Consider the following 25,770-nt stretch of genomic DNA (forward strand, 5'->3'; position numbering starts at 1 on the left):
TGGTTATACGACAGTATATCAGACGTGTGACATATGAGGGGAACATTGAATTTGACCTAAACCCCGCTAGTAACATCTGATGGGGAAGAATAAAACTTTTGTGAAGTTTGAAAAGTTTTGTAAAAGTTCATGTGATGAAATTAGTATTCAAGAGGGTAATAGAATTATACACATCGTGTAAGTATAAGCGTCATACCGTATGTATGATGTCCATATAATACCGCCACATATTGGTACAATAATACTGTCATACAGTTGTCTAAGTATTAAATCCAGTATTCAATACAAAAACAATATACTGTGCATTGAGCATTGGTGCTCAAATACTACCGCCATACAGTGACTAAATAACAAAGCTGTACATAGAAATAATCTAATGACACAAACAGTAAATAATACTGATATACAACGCCTCAGAATAAGTGGCTGCTCTTGAAAAACGGGGGTCTCAAGGTCTCCTGTGTGAATGGAGCGGCAGAAGGTGCAGCCTGAATTTTTTTTGCTTCCTGCATCCTTGCGGTGACATCACGGCTGCCTCAGTGATGTCACCGTCCATGATGCATTATTTAAAGGGATATTACGAGGAAACGAAAAGCGACGTAAATTGGCTCTATAACATGCCCGCCGTTACAGAAGCTCCAAGGTCAGAGCATTCACAGGCTGTCATTGCCATAGTAAAATCAATGTGTGTCATTAACAGTATCAAGCGCGCGCGGATTATCACCTTGCCCTAGGCGAGCAATACGTGTTAAGTGGCAAAGTGATGGAACGGTAATTTGCGGTTTGCACAGAATACAAAGTCCCCAACGCAGTGCACAGCTTTGTGACGGAGCGCTCAATGTCCGAGCATTTCACAGATTACAAAAAAAAATAATAGACTTCTTTTTTTATTTTTATTTTTTTCCATTTCTCCAGGGAACAACCAACCACACCTGCATCCTCTGGGACGAAACCGATACGTAAGTCAATTTCTTAATTCTTCTTCGTTTTTTTTTTTTTTTTTTTTGCTTTCTTTTATTATTTTATTATTGCATCTTATATCGGAGCTGTTTGTTAGATCTTTCCCCCCCCCCAAAAAAATATACAATCTCTTTCCCCTGTGTTAGTAAGAGAAGTCTTCATATGGATGAATTTTTGTGCATTTTTATGCTATATAATTTTTTTGCAAAAAAAAAAAAAAAAAATTGCAAAAGTTTCAGAATACAGCTGCGTAAATGTTTCCAAGTAGTGTCTATTTCTGTATATTTCTGTGAAATTTTTGGAAAAGTAAAACATTTAGTCTTTGGGCTTTTCTGTGTTTTACTGGTGTGAACAATTTTTTTTTTCAAGGTGTAAAGTTTACAAAAGAGAAAAAGAGTCCGCTTTTTACAAACGCTTTTTTCATAAAAAGTTTCAAATGTTGAAATGTTAGTAATATTCACAACAAAAGCAAAAAAGAACAAAAGATATAAACTTTTTATGTAATGTATTGTTCTGGTGCTGCTTCCTGTGAGGTAAAACATTTCCCTACATGTTTTTTAACGTTTTACATCATAGAAAGCAGCAGTTGTGACCCCCTGCTGTAATGTCTGTATACTCTTTTCTTCCTCCCCCGCTGCCCAGTCTGTATACTCTCTTTTGCTTCCTCCCCTGCCCAGGAGCTGTAATATGATCAGACTATGTCCCTGTATGGTCAGACACAGCCATTACACAGTACACAGCAGGGGCACATTTATAAGATTATCTCAGCGCAGGAACATTTTTTTAAACACATCCAATTGTGGAACTTATTATTATTCCAAGATCTTTTAATTTTTTACAATTTTTTTTAAATTTTTATTAAAATGTTCTTTGTCAGTGGGAAAACCCCTTTTAAGTGACCACAATATGACAAAATATTGGCGATTTACTTAGCACCATTGTATTCTAGAATAAAATCTTGCAATCTATAGATACCATGCAGGAAGCACACAAGCCTTAGATTCAGGATTTTGTTTTTATTTGCAAAATGAACACTGAGAGGTTTAATAATGCCCTCCTTGTTTGCATTATTTGAAGAATTCATAAAAGGTTGTTAAGGCTCTGTTACTTCAGGATATATTGGATCAATCAAATCAGTCACACTGACTATGCTGTTACAACACTTCACTATATACTACACTGAGTGACTATGCATCTACAGAACTTCCTTATATATCACACTAAGTGATTATACAGCTTTAGCACTTCTCTATATATTGCATTGAGTGACTATGCAACCACTCAACCCCCTTATATATATCACTATATATACATCTATAGCACCTCCCTATATATCATGCTGGGTGACTATATAGCTACAAAACCTATATATATATATATATATATATATATATATATATATATATATATATATATATATATATATATATATATATATATATATATATCATACTTGTGATTGTACAGCTACAGCACATCCCATATATCGTACTGAATGACTCTGCAACTTCAGAACCCCCCTATATACAATATTGTACTGAGTGACTGGTACAGCTACAGAAACTCCCTATATGTCACACTGAGTGACTATACAGCTACAGCACCTCCCTATACATCACACTGAGTGACTATACAGCTACATAACTACCCTATATCTCACACTGAGTGACTATACAGCTACAGCACCTCCCTATATATCACAATGCATGATTATACAGCTGCAGCACCTCCCTATATATCACACTGAGATACTATACTGCTACAGAACTACCCTATATCTCACACTGAGTGACTATACAGCTATAGAACTACCCTATATTTCACACTGAGTGACTATACAGATACTGCACCTCCCATATATGACACTGAGTGACTATACAGCTACATCACCTCCTTATATATCACTTAAATGTTTGGATTAGTATTCACAGACTGAGACTATCACATCCATTTTTAATCTAGTCCATCGACACTGAAGTAGTACACAACAATCAGATTTAGGCACTTTTCTATACCTCAGTGGATTGAGGTGTGCTATCTGTCCTCCTATTACTACACTGTACTAACATAAAATGGCTTTCCTTGGCTGACCCCTATCTTTTATACTGACTGTGATAGCCCCACTAATCGACTGCTAGACAATGCAATATGGTAGCTGCAGAGCATTATGGGGAAGCCCGCACGGCCGGACCTTGCATCATTAGCCCGCTCTGTGGGTCTTCAGCAATATGATAAAATCTCGCCTGGCATTCTTTCTTCATGAAGAGCTGTGAACTTCAGGATCGTTCGTGTAATGACCTGTTCCTCTCTAATCCTGACTACAGGAGCTTACAATTTTAATGTCTTTTTTTTAATTTTTTTTTTTTAAGAATTTGCAGATAGGTGGCGCTAGCAGGATAGTTCTCGTATTTGCAGAGTCACTTGCATAATATTACATTATTATCAATGTCTCCTGGTTCCTCATCTTCGGGATTTCACATTTTGTAGCACTTTATCCCTTATGACCTCATCCTCTCTCATTTGTCCACTCTGCCGTCCAGTAGAGCACGCACTTTTGGGGCTCCCCTCGACGTTTCAGGGTTCTCCGTCCATGACGTAAGAGAAGACTTTGAACCCGACCTCGACACATTCTGGGATCTTCGGAGCTTCCGGAGAATGATCCAGTTTTTGCTCAAGAATCTGCTGTAAATATTTCCAAACTGTGTCGCACAATGAGACTTTCCAAGATCGAGTCTAATGACATCCGACCAGACGGCAGGGGCTGCGCTAGAAAGGCACGAGAGGACAATCTACTGCCCCCGTCCTCTGCTGTCTGCAAATGCAACATGTAACAAAATAAGTAAAAAGGAGAATAAGACAAGAAATGAAACCCAAAAAGCGGAAATGTGTCCAATTTTACTGATGTGGAGGTTAGTTGCAGTACCACAAACAACCTATAGGCTGGGGTGGCGCTCTCTCTGGAAGAAGGTAGCTTTATTTTTTGTAATTCTGGACAAACCCTTTAAATATAATGTTCTGCCGTGCTCTGTTTGGACTCCTTCCATCTCCACGTCTCTGTCTGGAGGACCCAAGTCATCTGTGCATAACTTACGTAGCCCGTTGGTTTTTAATCATTGCTATGTAATACTTAGTTTCTCCATATGGTGGCGCCGCAGGGAAATGAACACTTTTTATCAGATTTCGCTGCAGGTTGCCCCAAGGAGCCGGATACCCCGTGAGCAGCTTCTAGTTCAGGGCGCTTTTAAATTCCTAAAGGATTGTCCAAAAAAAGGACAACCCCTTTAAGGACATTAAAGGTCCCAGTAAGTGACTCCCCTGATGCGGGGGATAGATGCAAATACTGGAAGTCTAGTTCAGCCGGGGATCCATTACTTCTCCGCTCCCGGCGCGCAGCACCTGCCGAGACACCGCGGATTATCAGCTCCGATCATTGCTGAAAGGTTAAGAGGCCATTGATTGCGTTCCTAAGTGATATAGACCCGCACCAGACGACCAGCGCCAGGCGCTGCCGAGCTCCGGCCCGGCTCCACACGCTTCAGGAATCACATTTATAAGGGCAATGTACCATCAGAAAATGACTTTACAAAAGATTTTTGTAAGAATTTTTTTTTTTTCATATAATCTGTATTAAGAAAAAAACATTTTTGCAATTTTAACACTGACGACTAATCCTAGTGTTATACTCCTACATGGAGAATAGCAGCAATACAGAATATCAGACCCAACGAGGCTGCATAGAAGTATACACTGAGCATGCTCTAACCTGGGGAAAGGTCATAGTGAAGGGAGGAGGTGAGCTGTGATATCACCTATGGTGAATACTGTGTTATCTACTGTGTATAGAGGTGTTATCAGTCATTGTACAGGAGGAAGAGGTGAGCTGTGACATCACCTATTGTGAATGGTGGATCCTGTGTTATCTACTGTATATAGCAGTGTTATCAGTCATTGTACAGGAGGAGGAGGTGAGCTGTGACATCACCTATGGTGAATGGTGGATCCTGTGTTATCTACTGTATATAGAGGTGTTATCAGTCATTGTACAGGAGGAGGAGGTGAGCTGTGACATCACCTATTGTGAATGGTGGATCCTGTGTTATCTACTGTGTATAGAGGTGTTATCAGTCATTGTACAGGAGGAGGAGGTGAGCTGTGACATCACCTATTGTGAATGGTGGATCCTGTGTTATCTACTGTATATAGCAGTGTTATCAGTCATTGTACAGGAGGAGGAGGTGAGCTGTGACATCACCTATGGTGAATGGTGGATCCTGTGTTATCTACTGTATATAGAGGTGTTATCAGTCATTGTACAGGAGGAGGAGGTGAGCTGTGACATCACCTATTGTGAATGGTGGATCCTGTGTTATCTACTGTATATAGCGGTGTTATCAGTCATTGTACAGGAGGAGGAGGTGAGCTGTGACATCACCTATGGTGAATGGTGGATCCTGTGTTATCTACTGTATATAGAGGTGTTATCAGTCATTGTACAGGAGGAGGAGGTGAGCTGTGACATCACCTATGGTGAATGGTGGATCCTGTGTTATCTACTGTATATAGAGGTGTTATCCGTCATTGTACAGGAGGAGGAGGTGAGCTGTGACATCACCTATGGTGAATGGTGGATCCTGTGTTATCTACTGTATATAGAGGTGTTATCAGTCATTGTACAGGAGGAGGAGGTGACCTGTATATGGGAGGCCCGCGCCCTTCATACTGTACAGGATGCTGTCCCTGAGGACCCCGTGCCCTTCATACTGTACAGAATGCTGTCCCTGAGGACCCCGCGCCCTTCATACTATACAGGATGCTGTCCCTGAGCACCCCGTGCCCTTCATACTGTACAGAATGCTGTCCCTGAGGACCCCGCGCCCTTCATACTATACAGGATGCTGTCCCTGAGGACCCCATGCCCTTCAAACTGTACAGGATGCTGTCCCTGAGGACCCTGCGCCCTTCATTCTGTACAGGATGCTGTCCCTGAGGACCCCGCGCCCTTCATACTGTACAGGATGCTGTCCCTGAGGACCCCGCGCCCTTCATACTGTACAGGATGCTGTCCCTGAGGACCCCGCGCCCTTCATACTGTACAGGATGCTGTCCCTGAGGACCCCGCGCCCTTCATACTGTACAGGATGCTGTCTCTGAGGACCCCGCGCCCTTCATACTATACAGGATGCTGTCCCTGAGGACCCCATGCCCTTCAAACTGTACAGGATGCTGTCCCTGAGGACCCCGCGCCCTTCATTCTGTACAGGATGCTGTCCCTGAGGACCCCATGCCCTTCAAACTGTACAGGATGCTGTCCCTGAGGACCCCGCGCCCTTCATACTGTACAGGATGCTGTCCCTGAGGACCCCGCGCCCTTCATACTGTACAGGATGCTGTCCTGAGGACCCCGCGCCCTTCATACTGTACAGGATGCTGTCTCTGAGGACCCCGCGCCCTTCATACTGTACAGGATGCTGTTCCTGAGGACCCCGCGCCCTTCATACTGTACAGGATGCTGTCCCCGAGGACCCCGTGCCCTTCATACTGTACAGGATACTGTCTCTGAGGACCCCGCGCCCTTCATACTGTACAGGATGCTGTCCCTGAGGACCCCGTGCCCTTCATACTGTACAGGATACTGTCTCTGAGGACCCCGCGCCCTTCATACTGTACAGGATACTGTCTCTGAGGACCCCGCGCCCTTCATACTGTACAGGATGCTGTCCCTGAGGACCCCGTGCCCTTCATACTGTACAGGATACTGTCTCTGAGGACCCCGCGCCCTTCATACTGTACAGGATGCTGTCCCCGAGGACCCCGCGCCCTTCATACTGTACAGGATACTGTCCCTGAGGACCCCGTGCCCTTCATACTGTACAGGATGCTGTCCCTGAGGACCCCGCGCCCTTCATACTGTACAGGATGCTGTCCCTGAGGACCTCGTGCCCTTCATACTGTACAGGATACTGTCTCTGAGGACCCCGCGCCCTTCATACTGTACAGGATGCTGTCCCTGAGGACCCCGCGCCCTTCATACTGTACAGGATGGTGTCCCTGAGGACCCCACTCCCTTCATTCTGTACAGGACGGTGTCCCTGAGGACCCCGCGCCCTTCGTGCTGTACAGGATGCTGTCTCTGAGGACCCCGCACCCTTCATACTGTGCAGGATGCTGTCCCTGAGGACCCCGCGCCCTTCGTGCTGTACAAGATGCTGTCCCCGAGGACCCCGCGTCCTTCATACTGTACAGGATGCTGTCCCTGAGGACCCCGCGCCCTTCATACTATACAGGATGCTGTCCCTGAGGAACCCGCTCCCTTCATACTGTACAGGATGCTGTCCCTGAGGACCCCGCGCCCTTCATACTGTACAGGATGCTGTCCCTGAGGACCCCGCGTCCTTCATACTGTACAGGATGCTGTCCCTGAGGACCCCGCGCCCTTCATACTATACAGGATGCTGTCCCTGAGGAACCCGCTCCCTTCATACTGTACAGGATGCTGTCCCTGAGGACCCCGCGCCCTTCATGCTGTACAGGATGCTGTCCCCGAGGACCCCGCATCCTTCACACTGTACAGGATGCTGTCCCCGAGGACCCCGCACCCTTCATACTGTACAGGATGCTGTACCTGAGGACCCCGCGCCCTTCACACTGTACAGGACAGTGTCCCTGAGGACCCCGCGCCCTTCATACTGTACAGGATGCTGTCCCTGAGGACCCCGTGCCCTTCATACTGTACAGGATGCTGTCCTGAGGACCCCGCGCCCTTCATACAGTACAGGATGCTGTCCCTGAGGACCCCGTGCCCTTCATACTGTACAGGATGCTGTCCCTGAGGACCCCGTGCCCTTCATACTGTACAGGATGCTGTCCCTGAGGACCCCGCACCCTTCATACTGTACAGGATGCTGTCCCTGAGGACCCCGCGCCCTTCATACTGTACAGGATGCTGTCCCTGAGGACCCCATGCCCTTCATACTGTACAGGATGCTGTCCCTGAGGACCCCGCGTCCTTCATACTATACAGGATGCTGTCCCTGAGGACCCCGCGCCCTTCATACTATACAGGATGCTGTCCCTGAGGACCCCGCGCCCTTCATACTATACAGGATGCTGTCCCTGAGGACCCCGCGCCCTTCATACAGTACAGGATGCTGTCCCTGAGGACCCCGCGCCCTTCATACAGTACAGAATGCTGTCCCTGAGGACCCCGTGCCCTTCATACTGTACAGGACGGTGTCCGTGAGGACCCCGCGCCCTTCATACTGTACAGGACGGTGTCCCTGAGGACCCCGCGCCCTTCATACTGTACAGGAGGCTGTCGCTGAGGACCCCGCGCCCTTCATACTGTACAGGATGCTGTCCCCGAGGACCCCATGCCCTTCATACTGTACAGGATGCTGTCCCTGAGGACCCCACGTCCTTCATACTATACAGGATGCTGTCCCTGAGGACCCCGCGCCCTTCATACTATCCAGGATGCTGTCCCTGAGGACCCCGCGCCCTTCATACTGTACAGGATGCTGTCCCTGAGGACCCCGTGCCCTTCATACTGTACAGGACGGTGTCCCTGAGGACCCCGCGCCCTTCATACTGTACAGGAGGCTGTCGCTGAGGACCCCGCGCCCTTCATACTGTACAGGATGCTGTCGCTGAGGACCCCGTGCCCTTCATACTGTACAGGACGGTGTCCGTGAGGACCCCGCGCCCTTCATACTGTACAGGAGGCTGTCGCTGAGGACCCCGTGCCCTTCATACTGTACAGGACGGTGTCCGTGAGGACCCCGCGCCCTTCATACTGTACAGGAGGCTGTCGCTGAGGACCCCGCGCCCTTCATACTGTACAGGATGCTGTCGCTGAGGACCCCATGCCCTTCATACTGTACAGGATGCTGTCCCCGAGGACCCTGCGTCCTTCATACTATACAGGATGCTGTCCCTGAGGACCCCGCGTCCTTCATACTATACAGGATGCTGTCCCTGAGGACCCCGCGCCCTTCATACTATACAGGATGCTGTCCCTGAGGACCCCGCGTCCTTCATACTATACAGGATGCTGTCCATGAGGACCCCGCGCCCTTCATACTATACAGGATGCTGTCCCTGAGGACCCCGCGCCCTTCATACTGTACAGGATGCTGTCCCTGAGGACCCCGCGTCCTTCATACTGTACAGGATGCTGTCCCTGAGGACCCCGCGCCCTTCATACAGTGAGGACCCCGCGCCCTTCATACTGTACAGGATGCTGTCCCTGAGAACCCCGCGCCCTTCATACTATACAGGATGCTGTCCCTGAGGACCCCGCGCCCTTCATACAGTGAGGACCCCGCGCCCTTCATACAGTACAGGATGCTGTCCCTGAGGACCCCGTGCCCTTCATACTGTACAGGATGCTGTCCCTGAGGACCCCGCGCCCTTCATACTATACAGGATGCTGTCCCTGAGGACCCCGCGCCCTTCATACTATACAGGATGCTGTCCTGAGGACCCCACGCCCTTCATACTGTACAGGATGCTGTCCCTGAGGACCCTGCGCCCTTTATACTGTACAGGATGCTGTCCCTGAGGACCCCGCGCCCTTCATACTGTACAGGATGCTGTCCCTGAGGACCCCGCGCCCTTCATACTGTACAGGATGCTGTCCCTGAGGACCCCGCGCCCTTCATACTGTACAGGATGCTGTCCCTGAGGACCCCGCGCCCTTCATACTGTACAGGATGCTGTCCCTGAGGACCCCGCGCCCTTCATACTGTACAGGATGCTGTCCTGAGGACCCCATGCCCTTCATACTGTACAGGATGCTGTCCCTGAGGACCCCGCGTCCTTCATACTATACAGGATGCTGTCCATGAGGACCCCGCGCCCTTCATACTATACAGGATGCTGTCCCTGAGGACCCCGCGCCCTTCATACAGTACAGGATGCTGTCCCTGAGGACCCCGCGCCCTTCATACTATACAGGATGCTGTCCTGAGGACCCCACGCCCTTCATACTGTACAGGATGCTGTCCCTGAGGACCCCATGCCCTTCATACTGTACAGGATGCTGTCCCTGAGGACCCCGCGCCCTTCATACTGTACAGGATGCTGTCCCTGAGGACTCCGCGCCCTTCATACTGTACAGGACGGTGTCCCTGGATGTCACCTACTTTACGCGTTAAACAGCAAAACAAATGAGCAACAGAGAAAACGCCGGTAACGAGCGGGAGGTTTGTTCATCTAAACTGCCATCAATATTTAAAAGCTTTGTGTTAATAATTAATTAGAAAATTTACTTTACTGACTATTTATTATACAAATGAAAAACGTGGGGACTCAGCTGCTGCGGCGCATCGACGGAGTGCATCACTGAGGTAGGCATGTCATTGGTTACATATGCAAGGCAGAGGAGCAAAGCTGCGGAAATGCCCGGGTTATACCAGCTGTAGATATAGTATTATTTACATTAGATAACCAGGTTATACCAGCTGTACTTATATAATTGTATACAGGAGATGCCCAGGTTATACCAGCTGTACATGTATAATTATATACAGGAGATGCCCAGGTTATACCAGCTGTACATATATAATTATATACAGGAGATGCTCAGGTTATACCAGCTGTGCATATATAATTATATACAGGAGATGCCCAGGTTATACCATCTGTACATATATAATTGTATACAGGAGATGCCCAGGTTATACCAGCTGTACATGTATAATTATATACAGGAGATGCCCAGGTTATACCAGCTGTACATATATAATTATATACAGGAGATGCTCAGGTTATACCAGCTGTGCATATATAATTATATACAGGAGATGCCCAGGTTATACCAGCTGTACATATATAATTGTTTACAGGACATGCCCAGGTTATACCAGCTGTACATATAACCTGGGTATCTTCTGTATATAATTATATATGTACAGCTGGTATAACCTGGATATCTCCTGTATATAATTATATATGCACAGCTGGTGTAACCTGGGCATCTTCTGTATATAATTATATATGTCCTGCTGGTATAACCTGGGCATCTCCTGTATACAATTATATATGTACAGCTGGTATAACCTGGGCATCTCCTGTATACAATTATATATGTACAGCTGGTATAACCTGGGCATCTCCTGTATATAATTATACATGTACTGCTGGTATAACCTGGGCATCTCCTGTATATAATTATATACCAGCAGTACATATATAATTATATACAGAGGATTCCCAGGTTATACCAGCAGGACATATATAATTATATACAGGAGATGCCCAGGTTATACCAGCTGTACATATATAATTATATAGAGGAGATACCCAGGTTATACCAGCTGTACATATATAATTATATACAGGAGATGCCCAGGTTACACCAGCTGTACATATATAATTATATACAGGAGATGCCCAGGTTATACCAGCTGTACATATATAATTATATACAGGAGATACCCAGGTTATACCACCTGTACATATATAATTACATACAGGAGATGCCCAGGTTATACCAGCTGTACATATATAATTATATACAGGAGATGCCCAGGTTATACCAGCTGTACATGTATAATTATATACAGGAGATGCCCAGGTTATACCAGCTGTACATATATAATTATATACAGGAGATGCTCAGGTTATACCAGCTGTGCATATATAATTATATACAGGAGATGCCCAGGTTATACCAGCTGTACATATATAATTGTATACAGGAGATGCCCAGGTTATACCAGCTGTACATGTATAATTATATACAGGAGATGCCCAGGTTATACCAGCTGTACATATATAATTATATACAGGAGATGCTCAGGTTATACCAGCTGTGCATATATAATTATATACAGGAGATGCCCAGGTTATACCAGCTGTACATATATAATTGTTTACAGGACATGCCCAGGTTATACCAGCTGTACATATAACCTGGGTATCTTCTGTATATAATTATATATGTACAGCTGGTATAACCTGGATATCTCCTGTATATAATTATATATGCACAGCTGGTGTAACCTGGGCATCTTCTGTATATAATTATACATGTACAGCTGGTATAACCTGGGCATCTCCTGTATACAATTATATATGTACAGCTGGTATAACCTGGGCATCTCCTGTATATAATTATACATGTACTGCTGGTATAACCTGGGCATCTCCTGTATATAATTATATACCAGCAGTACATATATAATTATATACAGAGGATTCCCAGGTTATACCAGCAGGACATATATAATTATATACAGGAGATGCCCAGGTTATACCAGCTGTACATATATAATTATATAGAGGAGATACCCAGGTTATACCAGCTGTACATATATAATTATATACAGGAGATGCCCAGGTTACACCAGCTGTACATATATAATTATATACAGGAGATGCCCAGGTTATACCAGCTGTACATATATAATTATATACAGGAGATACCCAGGTTATACCAGCTGTACATATATAATTATATACAGAAGATGCCCAGGTTATACCAGCTGTACATATATAATTATATACAGGAGATGCCCAGGTTATACCAGCTGTACATGTATAATTATATACAGGAGATGCCCAGGTTATACCAGCTGTACATATATAATTATATACAGGAGATTCTCAGGTTATAGCAGCTGTACATGTATAATTATATACAGGAGATGCCCAGGTTATACCAGCTGTACATACACTGTTTTCCAAATTATTATGCAAATAATATTTTCTCAGATTTTCCCAAATTACCTATATGAATTGCAGTCATTGTAATTTTCCAGTCAAATAACTATTAGAGTACAATTGAAAGGTTTTTGTATAAACTGCCTATGATAACAGTATATTTTGAAAAAAATAAAAAACTCAAACTGCACTCAAAATGCATGTTCCAAATTATTATGCACAGCAGAGTTTTCAACCTTTTCATTTTAATAAAGAACAAAAAAATGGTAATTTTTGAAATTATAAGTATTAGCAGGTTATTACACACTGAAATCAAACAGTTTTCAACTCAAAACTTTATTCTAGGTGATGTTACATTTTCACATAGGACCCCTTGTTCGAAAGGAGCTTCTGAACTCTCTCGTCCATTGAATTTGTCAGGTTTTGGATGGTTTCTGCTTCAGTTGTTTTGCATGAGGACAGAATACCCTCCCAGAGCTGTTGCTTAGATGTGAACTGCCTCCCGCCGTCATAGACACTCCAGAGGTTCTCAATGGGGTTGAGGTCAGGGGAGCATGGGGGTCACACCATAAGTTTGTCCCCTTTTATGCCCATATCAGCCAGAGATGCAGATGTGTTATGTGCAGCATGAGATGGTGCATTATCATGCATGAAAATGATCTTGCTGCGGAATGCACGGTTCTTCTTCTTGAACCATGGAAGGAAGTGCTGTTTGAGAAACTCAACATACATTATGGAGTTCATCTTTACCCCTTCAGGGATGCTAAAGGGGCCGACAATCTCTTTCCCAATGATTCAAGCCCAAAACATTACTCCACCTCCTCCTTTTTAGCGCCGTAGCCGTGTTTGCGTGGGGTGTCCATCAACCAGCCATCCTCCACTCCATCCATCTGGGCCATCGAGAATATTTCCTGCATGATAATGCACCATCTCATGCTGCACATAACACATCTGCATCTCTGGCTGATATGGGCATAAAAGGGGACAAACTTATGGTGTGACCCCCATGCTCCCCTGACCTCAACCCCATTGAGAACCTCTGGAGCATCATCAAAAGGAGTGTCTATGATGGCGGGAGGCAGTTCACATCTAAGCAACAGCTCTGGGAGGGTATTCTGTCCTCATGCAAAACAACTGAAGCAGAAACCATCCAAAACCTGACAAATCCAATGGACGAGAGAGTTCAGAAGCTCCTTTCGAACAAGGGGTCCTATGTGCAAATGTAACATCACCTAGAATAAAGTTTTGAGTTGAAAACTGTTTGATTTCAGTGTGTAATAACCTGCTAATGCTTATAATTTCACAAATGACCATTTTTTTGTTCTTTATTAAAATGAAAAGGTTGAAAACTCTGCTGTGCATAATAATTTGGAACATGCATTTTGAGTGCAGTTTGAGTGTTTTATTTTTTTCAAAATCTCCTGTTATCATAGGCAGTTTGTACAAAAACCTTTCAATTGTACTCTAATAGTTATTTGACTGGAAAATTACAATGACTGCAATTCATATAGGGAATTTGGGAAAATCTGAGAAAATATTATTTGCATAATAATTTGGAACACAGTGTATATAATTGTATATATGAGATGCCCAGGTTATATCAGCTGTACATATATACTTATGTATGCAAGAAGATAACTTTTAGCTTATGCACGGTGTCTTCCCCAGCAGAATAGTGAGTGCAGCTCTGGAGTATAATACAGGATGTAACTCAGGATCAGTAATGTAATGTATGTACACAGTGACTGCACCAGCAGAATAGTGAGTGCAGCTCTGGAGTATAATACAGGATGTAACTCAGGATCAGTAATGTAATGTATGTACACAGTGACTGCACCAGCAGAATAGTGAGTGCAGCTCTGGAGTATAATACAGGATGTAACTCAGGATCAGTACAGGATCAGTAATGTAATATATGTACACAGTGACTGCACCAGCAGAATAGTGAGTGCAGCTCTGGAGAATAATGCAGGAGGTAACTCAGGATCAGTAATGTAATGTATGTACACAGTGAATGCACCAGCAGAATAGTGAGCGCAGCTCTGGGGTATAATACAGGAAGTAACTCAGGATCAGTACAGGATCAGTAATGTATGTACAGTCATGGCCAAAAGTTTTGAGAATGACACCAAAATTATATTTTCCCATGATCTGCTGGCCTCTGGTTTTTATTAGTGTTTGTCTGATGTTTATATCACATACAGAAATATAATTGCAATCATATTATGAGGACCAATAGGTTATATTGACAGTTAGAATGAGTTAATGCAGCAAGTCAATATTTGCAGTGTTGCCCCTTCTTCTTCAAGACCCCTGTAATTCTCCCTGGCATGCTCTCAATCAACTTTTGGACCAAATCCTGACTGATAGCAGTCCATTCTTGCATAATCAATGCTTGCATTTTGCCAGAATTTGTTGGTTTTTGTTTGTCCACCCGTCTCTTGATGATTGACCACAAGTTCTCCATGGGATTAAGATCTGGGGAGTTTCCAGGCCATGGACCCAAAATCTCTATGTTTTGTTCCATGAGCCATTTAGTTATCACCTTTGCTTTATGGCAAGGTGCTCCATCATGCAGGAAAAGGCATTTTTGGGCGCCAAACTGCTCTTAGACGGTTGGGAGAAGTTGCTCTTGGAGGACATTCTGGTACCATTCTTTATTCATGGCTGTGTTTTTAGGCAAGACTGTGAGTGAGCCGATTCCCTTGGCTGAGAAGCAACCCCACACATGAATGGTTTCAGGATGCTTTACAGTTGGCATGAGACAAGACTGGTGGTAGCGCTCACCTCTTCTTCTCCGAATAAGCTGTTTTCCAGATGTCCCAAACAATCGAAAAGGGGATTCATCAGAGAAAATGACTTTGCCCCAGTCCTCAGCAGTCCACTCCCTGTACCTTTTGCAGAATATCAGTCGGTCCCTGATGTTTTTTCTGGAGAGAAGTGGCTTCTTTGCTGCCCTCCTTGAAACCAGCCCTTGCTCAAAGAGTCTCCGCCTCACAGTGCGTGCAGAAGCACTCACACCAGCCTGCTGCCATTCCTGAGCAAGCTCGGCACTGCTGGTAGTCCCATCCCGCAGCTGAAACAGTTTTAAGATACGGTCCTGACGCTTGCTGGTCTTTCTTGGGCGCCCTGGAGCCTTTTTGACAACAATGGAAGCTCTCTCCTTGAAGTTCTTGATGATGCGATAGATTGTTGACTGAGGTGCAATCTTTGTAGCTGCGATACTCTTCCCTGTGAGGCCATTTTTGTGCAGTGCAATGATGGCTGCACGTGTTTCTTTAGAGATAACCATGGTTAACTGAAGAGAAACAATGATACCAAGAACCAGCCTCCTTTTAAAGTGTCCAGTGATGTCATTCTTACTTAATCATGACTGATTGATCGCCAGCCCTGTCCTCATCAACACCCACACCTGTGTTAATGGATCAATCACTAAAACGATGTTAGCTGCTCCTTTTAAGGCAGGACTGCAATGATGTTCAAATGTGTTTTGGGGGTTAAAGTTCATTTTCTGGGCAAATATTGACTTTGCAAGTACAGTAATTGCTGTTAAGCTGATCACTCTTTGACATTCAGGAGTATATGCAAATTGCCATTACAAAAAATGAAGCAGTAAACTTTGGAAAAATTACTATTTGTCTCATTCTCAATACTTTTGGCCATGACTGTACACAGTGACTGCACAAGCAGAATAGTGAGTGCAGCTCTGGAGTATAATACAGGATATAACTCAGGATCAGTACAGGATCAGTAATGTAATGTATGTACACCGTGACTGCACCAGCAGAATAGTGAGTGCAGCTCTGGAGTATAATACAGGATGTAACTCAGGATCAGTAATGTAATGTATGCACACAGTGACTGCACCAGCAGAATAGTGAGTGCAGCTCTGGAGTATCATACAGGATGTAACTCAGGATCAGTAATGTAATGTATGTACACAGTGACTGCACTAGCAGAATAGTGAGTGCAGCTCTGGAGTATAATACAGGATGTAACTCAGTATCAGTAATGTAATGTATGTACACAGTGACTGCACCAGCAGAATAGTGAGTGCAGCTCTGGAGTATAATACAGGATGTAACTCAGGATCAGTAATGTAATGTATGTACACAGTGACTGCACCAGCAGAATAGTGAGTGCAGCTCTGGAGTGTAATACAGGATGTAACTCAGGATCAGTAATGTAATGTATGGACACAGTGACTGCACCAGCAGAATAGTGAGTGCAGCTCTGGAGTATAATACAGGATGTAACTCGGGATCAGTAATGTAATGTATGTACACAGTGACTGCACGAGCAGAATAGTGGGTGCAGCTCTGGAGTATAATACAGGATGTAACTCAGAATCAGTACAGGATCAGTAATGTAATGTATATACACAGTGACTGCACCAGCAGAATAGTGAGTGCAGCTCTGGAGTATAATACAACATGTAACTCAGGATCAGTAATGTAATGTATGTACACAGTGACTGCACCAGCAGAATAGTGAGTGCAGCTCTGGAGTGTAATACAGGATGTAACTCAGGATCAGTAATGTAATGTATGTACACAGTGACTGCACCAGCAGAATAGTGAGTGCAGCTCTGGAGTGTAATACAGGATGTAACTCAGGATCAGTAATGTAATGTATGTACACAGTAACTGCACGAGCAGAATAGTGAGTGCAGCTCTGGAGTATAATACAGCATGTAACTCAGGATCAGTAATGTAATGTATGTACACAGTGACTGCACCAGCAGAATAGTGAGCACAGCTCTGGAGTATAATACAGGTGGTAACTCAGAATCAGTACAGGATCAGTAATGTAATGTATGTACACAGTGACTGCACCAGCAGAATAGTGAGTGCAGCTCTGGAGTATAATGCAGGATATGACTCAGGGTCAGTACATCAGTCATGTATGCAGTGTATAGTGACATATTATTGTTCTGGACCAGCAGGGTAACATACTTTGTATTTCTGGAGCGTTCTCCGCTCTTTGTGTCAGTACTGCCTGTGATCTGTGCTGTGATTGACACTTTCTGCAGCCATGCGTGATGGATTTGCTGGCCGGTGATTGCACTGAAGGTTGGAGCTGCTGGCCGGTGGCCCGGTGCCGGCATTCAGCTGAGGTCATTACTCGCTGCTGAGCAGATTCTCGTGTGCAGGATGCGGGGGATGAATGAGCTGGTTTTGTGTTAATTATGTGTCATTTCCGCTCAGTCTCCGTCTTCTCAGGACTCGGCACAGATGCACTTTATTGGGTTACGTTTCCCCTCAGTCGGGGATGCAAATATTTCCCTTATAGGAACTGAATCTATTAGCTGTTAATGTTTAAGGGATTTTCCAGAAGGTTTTTTTTTTTATATCTCGCTTAAATTTTTCTGCATATTTTAAAAATTTGGGGCACCGTGGCATCACCCCCTCTGGTTAGGACCCCTGAAGACTGGCACATGATCAGACAGAGCACAGACGACTCAGGGATTATGACAAGATTTACTCATTTGTCCACTATTACCTCTTCTTAAATTTCTTTTTTGACTCCTTTTTCTTAAAACCCGGAGCAGGCTGCAGTCCCCATCACATCCACTGGGTGGCCACATAGAGACACTTATTCCAAAAACATCTCCAGATAGAGTATCACAAAATCTTGTTTTTCTTAAAAGCTGCTCACCCAGCACCATTCATCTCAATGTTGGCCGATGTGAGACATTGTTGAGGCATAACGTCTGAAATGTAGAGAATCCTTCCACTTTATTTCCTCCTGGGAAACCACCATCTTGGCTTAGACTCTCCTGCCTTCTTCAGCCGCTGCCACCACTTACAGAATGTCAAACCTCCTGAACATTTTCCAGGGTACACTTTCACATCTCTTGAGGCTTGTTTGGTGTGATGGATCCTCTAAGCCTTAGGTTGGTGTGGATACTCGGACCCCGGGCATTGATACTGCAGTCAGTAAGGCACATGGGCTGCGTGGTCTGTAGAGACTCACCAGGAATCTCAGGAGCTGCAGGATCGATAAAGTGGAACCCAGCAGCACAGATGGTGGAACACATCATATATAGGACTAGGAGTCTTAATCTCAAGTTGCAGGTGTCTAGGGAGTTTGTCATTGATCCACACTGGACAACCTGCGAACCCCAACGTGGAGCACAACAAAGGGCAGCGGACCCAGGGGAAGGAAGCAGAGCCCGGGATACGTGGGACAGGTGTGTGTCTAAATGGGCCTTAAATAGGTTTAAGGAGGTGATGACATTGATCCCCGCTGGACAACCTGCAAAACCCAACATGGAGCACAACAAAAGGCAGCGGAACCAGGGGAAGGAAGCAGAGCCTGGGATACTCGGGACAGGTGTGTGTCTAAATGGGCCTTAAATATTTCTAAGGAGGTGATGACATTGATCCCCGCTGGACAACCTGCAAAACCCAACATGGAGCAGAACAAAGAGCAGCAGACCCAGGAGAAGGAAGCAGAGCCCGGGATACTCGGGACAGGTGTGTGTCTAAATGGGCCTTAAATTGGTCTAAGGAGATGATGTCATTGATCCACTCTGGTCAACCTGCAAAACCCAATGTGGAGAACAACAGAGGGCAGCGGACCCGCGGGAAGGAAACAGAGCCCCGGAATACTTTGGACATGTGTGTAACAACATCATTGCACCTCCAGTGACTTTTTTCTTAGCTTTTTGACATAGGTAGAGGCATTATCTCTTTACAGTAAACTTTTTTCCACTTTTTAACCCAGTGTTAGGGAGTCCACTCTTGACATTGATACCATGCCGATGCTGTGCCATTTGAAATTGTCACCCCCTTGGTAGAAACCCAACATTTTGGTCCCGATATTTGGGACATTAGAGACCAAATCATCCTAGAGTCAATCACAAAAGTGCCCAGAAATACCCTTTTCTTACAATTTTGCAAAATGCCCACCCCTTAAAGATCCACTATGAGAGAAACCAGGAAAGTCTCGGGAAGTATGGCAGTCGGCCAGTTTTGTCTGGTGGGACTGTAGCTGAGGGATGAACCAAATCCCAGGACCTGGTGGCTGGCGGCTGATCGATGGTTTATATAAAATTGTGCCTTTTGAGATCATTAAGCCATTGACATGTCCGGAGGGGCGTAAAATGAATGGAAGATATTGAATACAAAGGATATTGAAAAGACGCACTTCTGTCTCGTTGCACCAGGGAAGGTAAGGGGTTACACTTTCCACTACTAATGTAGAGGAGGGAACAAAAAAAATAGATTATCCCGAGAAATATTCTCATACTGATCCCAAATCAAACTAAATCATCTTTGAACATTTTATTATTTAAAAAAAAAAATGTTAAAAAAATAATCAGAAAAAGAAATAAATGAAATTTGGGAATGAAAGGACGGAAGGTCAAGATCTCTCTACAGAGACGGAGCCGGCATTGGGTTGGAGCGTCTGAGTGAATGAACGATGGCGGATAATTTCCTCGATGCTTTTTAGATATTTTTCCATGCAGACCTCATCGGCTTTATGGACATGATGATTATTCCCATCATAAGGCTCGTTCCCGCTCTTCCAGAACAGAACATGGCAGAGTTCATCCTGAACGCATCCACTCCGACGTTAATTAACCTACTTACTCGACCAGTCCCTCTAAATGATGGAGAGGTTACCACTGGCGGCTTTATGTTCCTTGAAAAGGTTATTATTTCCAATATCATTTTGATGTAATGACGGCAGATGGGGGCCTTGTTATGTTAGTCAAAGAAGCCGTAAGTGTGAGTCGCTGAACCGTGCTGATGTAAAATGTCTGCACAGTCACTTTCATGTTAAATGACATTTCTCACTCGCTCATAACTTTCTCCGTCGAGGACCATTAAACCGACTCCCTTCTGCTTTCTCTGCACATCACAAATTACATCCCTAATTTAGCTTCATTACATTTCATATGATTATAAGGGGGGAAAAAAAGGGAGATGGAATATTCTAATTTCTTTCGCATGTGAAACTTTTATAATTTGTGCCAAAATTCGGTAAAAAATTAAGGTAAATTAAATTTGGTAAAAATCACTGATCTCTGGCAAATGTGAAACGTTCATGAATATAAAAAATAGATCTTAAGAGCCACATTTTTTCTAACTAGAAGGGTAACTAGAAGCTCCTGGGCATGGGTAAAGGTCTTCAATCACTGCCAGATATGAAATGGCCAGTGGTTATGTGCTGGACCTCTGTTAAGTGGACAACCATGGTTTGGAGTGACTGGCCAGTAAAGGACTGTACTCAGGGACCTCATGCTCTGGCTGGTCTCCAGACCCTCATTCTCTGGCTGGTCTCCTGGCCCTCATTCTCTGGCTGGTCTCCAGACCCTCGTTCTCTGGCTGGTCTCCAGACCCTCATGCTCTGGCTGGTCTCCAGGCCCTCATTCTCTGGCTGGTCTCCAGGCCCCCATTCTCTGGCTGGTCTCCAGGCCCTCATTCTCTGGCTGGTCTCCAGACCCTCATGCTCTGGCTGGTCTCCAGGCTCTCATTCTCTGGCTGGTCTCCAGGCTCTCATTCTCTGGCTGGTCTCCAGGCTCTCATTCTCTGGCTGGTCGCCAGGCCCTCATTCTCTGGCTGGTCTCCAGGCTCTCATGCTCTGGCTGGTCTCCAGGCCCTCATTCTCTGGCTGGTCTCCAGGCCCTCATTCTCTGGCTGGCCTCCGGGCTCTCATTCTCTGGCTGATCTCCAGGCCCTCATTCTCTGGCTGATCTCTGGGTCCTGTTTTTATTGATCGGCCTTGTTCTTGGCTTTGAGGTGCATGTTGATTGCAGCATCCATGGAGGAGTTTGTTGATTTGGAAAAGGGTTAAAGTGATGAGAGAGTCTGAACATTCCTGAAATTGATCATAATTTATTTTTTTTTTAAATATGCAAAGTGTTACCTGGAAAAAGCTTTGCCCATAGCTGGACCTCTGCTTGGTAAAGAACTAGGTCTTGAACTGAATAGCGTGTGCTGCCACTAAAGGACTATTTTCTGACTAGTCTTGTCTTTGGGCCATCATATTTTGGCTGATCTTTGGGCCCTTGTCCTCGTTCTGGCTTTTGGACTGTTGTCCTCTGGCATTCGACCCCTAGTTGGTCTTTGAGTCTCCTTAACCTCTGAGCTTCTTTTCCTACTTTAGGTCCCTGGCTCTTGTCCTCTGGTATTCAACACCTAACTGATATTTGGCTCCTTATCCTCTGATTGGTCTCCAGTCTCTTCTTCCACACCTAGTTTCTGGCCATTGCCCTCTAGCATTCAACCCCTTTCTGGTCTATTAGTCTATATCCTTCGACTGGGATCAAGTCTCTAGCCCTTGTCCTCTGACTGCCCTTATTTTTTTTCTATGTCAAGTCTCTGGGCCCTCATCCGCTATCTGGCCTTTTTGCACCTCACTCTAGCTGGTTAGTGGGCTTTTGACCTTTGGTTATCCTTTTGCCCTCTTTCCCTGCTTGGTATTTGAGTCCTTATCCAATGATTGGTCTGTAGGCTCTTCTCTTATGTATAATCTCTGGCAGTTGTCCTCTGACTGGCCTTTCTCTATGTTATATTTGAGGTTTTTTTTGGCCTCTCATCTTTCTGGCCTTTGTGCATTTTACTCTATCTGGCCTCTTGGCCCCCATACCATGGCTGGTTTCTGAGTCCTCATCCTCTGGCTGGCCCTGTGCTCTTTCTACTAGCTGGTCTATGGACCCCTTCACCCGGCTGGCCTCCTTGGCCACATCCTCTAACTGGCCCTTGTGTTCTGGCTGGTTTCTGTGTCCTTATCGTCTGGCTTGCCTCTGTTCTTTTCCTATATCTAGCCACTGACCCTTGCCTTCTAACCAGACTTGAGTCTTCATCCACAGGCTGGCCTCTGGGCTCTCATTCTCTGGCTGGCCTCTGGGCTCTCATTCTCTGGCTGGCCTCTGGGCTCTCATTCGATGGCTGGCCTCTCATTCGATGGCTGGCCTCTGGGCTCTCATTCGATGGCTGGCCTCTGGGCTCTCATTCGATGGCTGACCTCTGGGCTCTCATTCGATGGCTGGCCTCTGGGCTCTCAATCGATGGCTGGCCTCTGGGCTCTCATTCTCTGGCTGGCCTCTGGGCTCTCATTCTCTGGCTGGCCTCTGGGCTCTCATTCTCTGGCTGGCCTCTGGGCTCTCATTCTCTGGCTGGCCTCTGGGCTCTCATTCTCTGGCTGGCCTCTGGGCTCTCATTCTCTGGCTGGCCTCTGGGCTCTCATTCTCTGGCTGGCCTCTGGGCTCTCATTCTCTGGCTGGTCTCTGGGCTCTCATCCTCTGGCTGGCCTCTGGGCTCTCATTCGATGGCTGGCCTCTGGGCTCTCATTCTCTGGCTGGCCTCTGGGCTCTCATTCTCTGGCTGGCCTCTGGGCTCTCATTCTCTGGCTGGCCTCTGGGCTCTCATTCTCTGGCTGGCCTCTGGGCTCTCATTCTCTGGCTGGCCTCTGGGCTCTCATTCTCTGGCTGGCCTCTGGGCTCTCATTCGATGGCTCGCCGCTGGGCTCTCATTCTCTGGCTGGCCGCTGGGCTCTCATTCGATAACTGGCCTCTGGGCTCTCATTCTCTGGCTGGCCTCTGGGCTCTCATTCTCTGGCTGGCCTCTGGGCTCTCATTCTCTGGCTGGCCGCTGGGCTCTCATTCTCTGGCTGGCCGCTGGGCTCTCATTCGATGGCTGGCCGCTGGGCTCTCATTCTCTGGCTGGCCGCTGGGCTCTCATTCTCTGGCTGGCCGCTGGGCTCTCATTCTCTGGCTGGCCTCTGGGCTCTCATTCTCTGGCTGGCCTCTGGGCTCTCATTCTCTGGCTGGCCTCTGAGCTCTCATTCTCTGGCTGGCCTCTGGGCTCTCATTCTCTGGCTGGCCTCTGGGCTCTCATTCTCTGGCTGGCCTCTGGGCTCTCATTCTCTGGCTGGCCTCTGGGCTCTCATTCTCTGGCTGGCCTCTGGGCTCTCATTCTCTGGCTGGCCTCTGGGCTCTCATTCTCTGGCTGGCCTCTGGGCTCTCATTCTCTGGCTGGTCTCTAGTCCCTCATCCTCTGACAGCCATTGGGTCCTTATCCGGGGATGCTGCTCTTGGTTTTGGAGAGTTTATTGGCTGGGTCAAACAGGGATGATAAATAGTGGGTTAGAATTTCGGCATGGTGAAGAACAAAATCCTGCAGGGTCATTAAGATGCAAATTGGTGAGCGAATGTAAGGTTAATATTGGCTACTTAACCATTGGAAGAGATTAGAGACCGGATGTGGTGGACAAGATCTGATGAGCCTCTGACGAGTTCTGTGTTGTAGAGCATCATCCAAGTTGCCATCTTGGCCGGTATCTGGCAGTGTCTACTGTTGATATTTTAGAGAGAAATGTGTCTTTGGATTTTTTTGCACATCATCTGCAAAGGAGGAACAACATTTGTGAAGGAGTCAATGTTTGCACACAATACAGATTTATAGTAGAGTCACCATCTGGATAGGCCTCCCCAGTGATGGTGGTCATGTAAGACTAAGCCTCGCGCTCATCATAGACTTCATTCTTCCGGAGTTTCTTGATATGCAGCTGGGCTGAGCCTGAGCGTCCCAGAGCTGGGGCCGAGCCTTCAACCCTCTCATTCAATTAGCTGGTTGAAGATCAGCCTGTAACATGACGTCCCAAGGGTGGGGGAGCTGAGGGGGCGCTCTCCAGGCTTCTGCTTTATTGATAGGCCTTAAACTAAATGTCTTTATTAATTACTAATCATTCATAGAAGGAGCATGAAATGTCTTCTGCCGGGCTAATGATTCTCCGATTCAACCTGGAATTGCAGATTTTTCTTGCTTACATAATATTTTAGAGTTCAGATTGAATTCATCAATGTTTATAGAAGATGGATAGATGATAGATAAATGATAGCTAGATGATAGATAGATAATAGATAATAGATAGATAGATAATAGATAGATAATAGATGAGAGATAATAGATAGATAGATAATAGATAGATAGATAATAGATATATAATAGATAGATGATAGATAATAGATAGATGATAGATAGATGATAGATAATAGATAGATGATAGATAGATGATAGATAATAGATAGATGATACATAGATAATAGATAGATAATAGATAGATGATAGATAAATGATAGCTAGATGATAGATAATAGATAGATGATATATAGATAATAGATATATGATAGATAGATAATAGATAGATGATATATAGATAATAGATAGATGATAGATAGATAATAGATAGATAGATGATAGATGATAGATAGATGATAGATAATAGATGATAGATAGATAATAGATAGATGATAGATAGATAATAGATAGATGATAGATAGATAATAGATAGATGATAGATAATAGATAGATAGATGATAGATGATAGCTAGATGATAGATAGATAATAGATAGATAGATAATAGATATATGATAGATAGATGATAGATGATAGATAATAGATAGATAATAGATAGATAGATAATAGATAGATGATAGATAATAGATAGATAATAGATGATAGATAATAGATAGATGATAGAAAATAGATAGATGATAGATAGATAATAGATAGATGATAATAGATGATAGATAGATGATAGATAATAGATGATATATAGATATATGATAGATAGATGATAGATAGATAATAGATGAAAGATATAGATAGATGATAGATAATAGATAGATAGATGATAGATAATAGATGAAAGATATAGATAGATAATAGATAGATAGATAATAGATAGATATAGATAGATGATAGATAGATAATAGATAGATATAGATAGATGATAGATAGATAATAGATCGATGATAGATAATAAATAGATAGAGAGATAGATGATAGATATAGATAGATAATAGATAGATGATAGATAATAAATAGATGATAGATAATAAATAGATAATAGATGATAGATAATAGATAGATGATGGATGAATAGTTTCTCCTGGAAATGACCCTGGTTGTCACAGCACATACAAATATCAAGACTGCATAAAGACAAAAGGGAAATAGAACTATTCTGACTGATTCTATTAAAAACAAGAACATATTGATTGTTCTCCCTAATTCATTCTGAAAAACCTAATTATATGGATTTAAATTTTGGAAAAAAAGAGTACAATCGACCAGAAAACTAAGTGGCCGTTCCCAAGAAAATAATTAACAACAGTCAACAACTTGTTT

General features: G+C 44.7%; 1 protein-coding gene across 8 annotated transcripts in view; it reads left to right on the plus strand.

Moving 5' to 3' along the window:
- The window catches only part of ADGRB1 (adhesion G protein-coupled receptor B1), a 911,276-nt gene that overhangs the window by 608,726 nt on the left and 276,780 nt on the right, over positions 1-25,770 (plus strand). For all 8 annotated transcript variants that reach the window (XM_073679967.1, XM_073679961.1, XM_073679962.1 and 5 more), the window contains exon 17: positions 916-959. In XM_073679967.1, the coding sequence (XP_073536068.1) occupies positions 916-959 (44 nt within the window). The remainder of the gene's footprint in view (positions 1-915; positions 960-25,770) is intronic.

This window comes from Phyllobates terribilis, unplaced genomic scaffold, assembly GCF_046119375.1.
Source record: "Phyllobates terribilis strain yellow unplaced genomic scaffold, ASM4611937v1 Scaffold_4__5_contigs__length_816908805, whole genome shotgun sequence".
NCBI lineage: Eukaryota > Metazoa > Chordata > Amphibia > Anura > Dendrobatidae > Phyllobates > Phyllobates terribilis.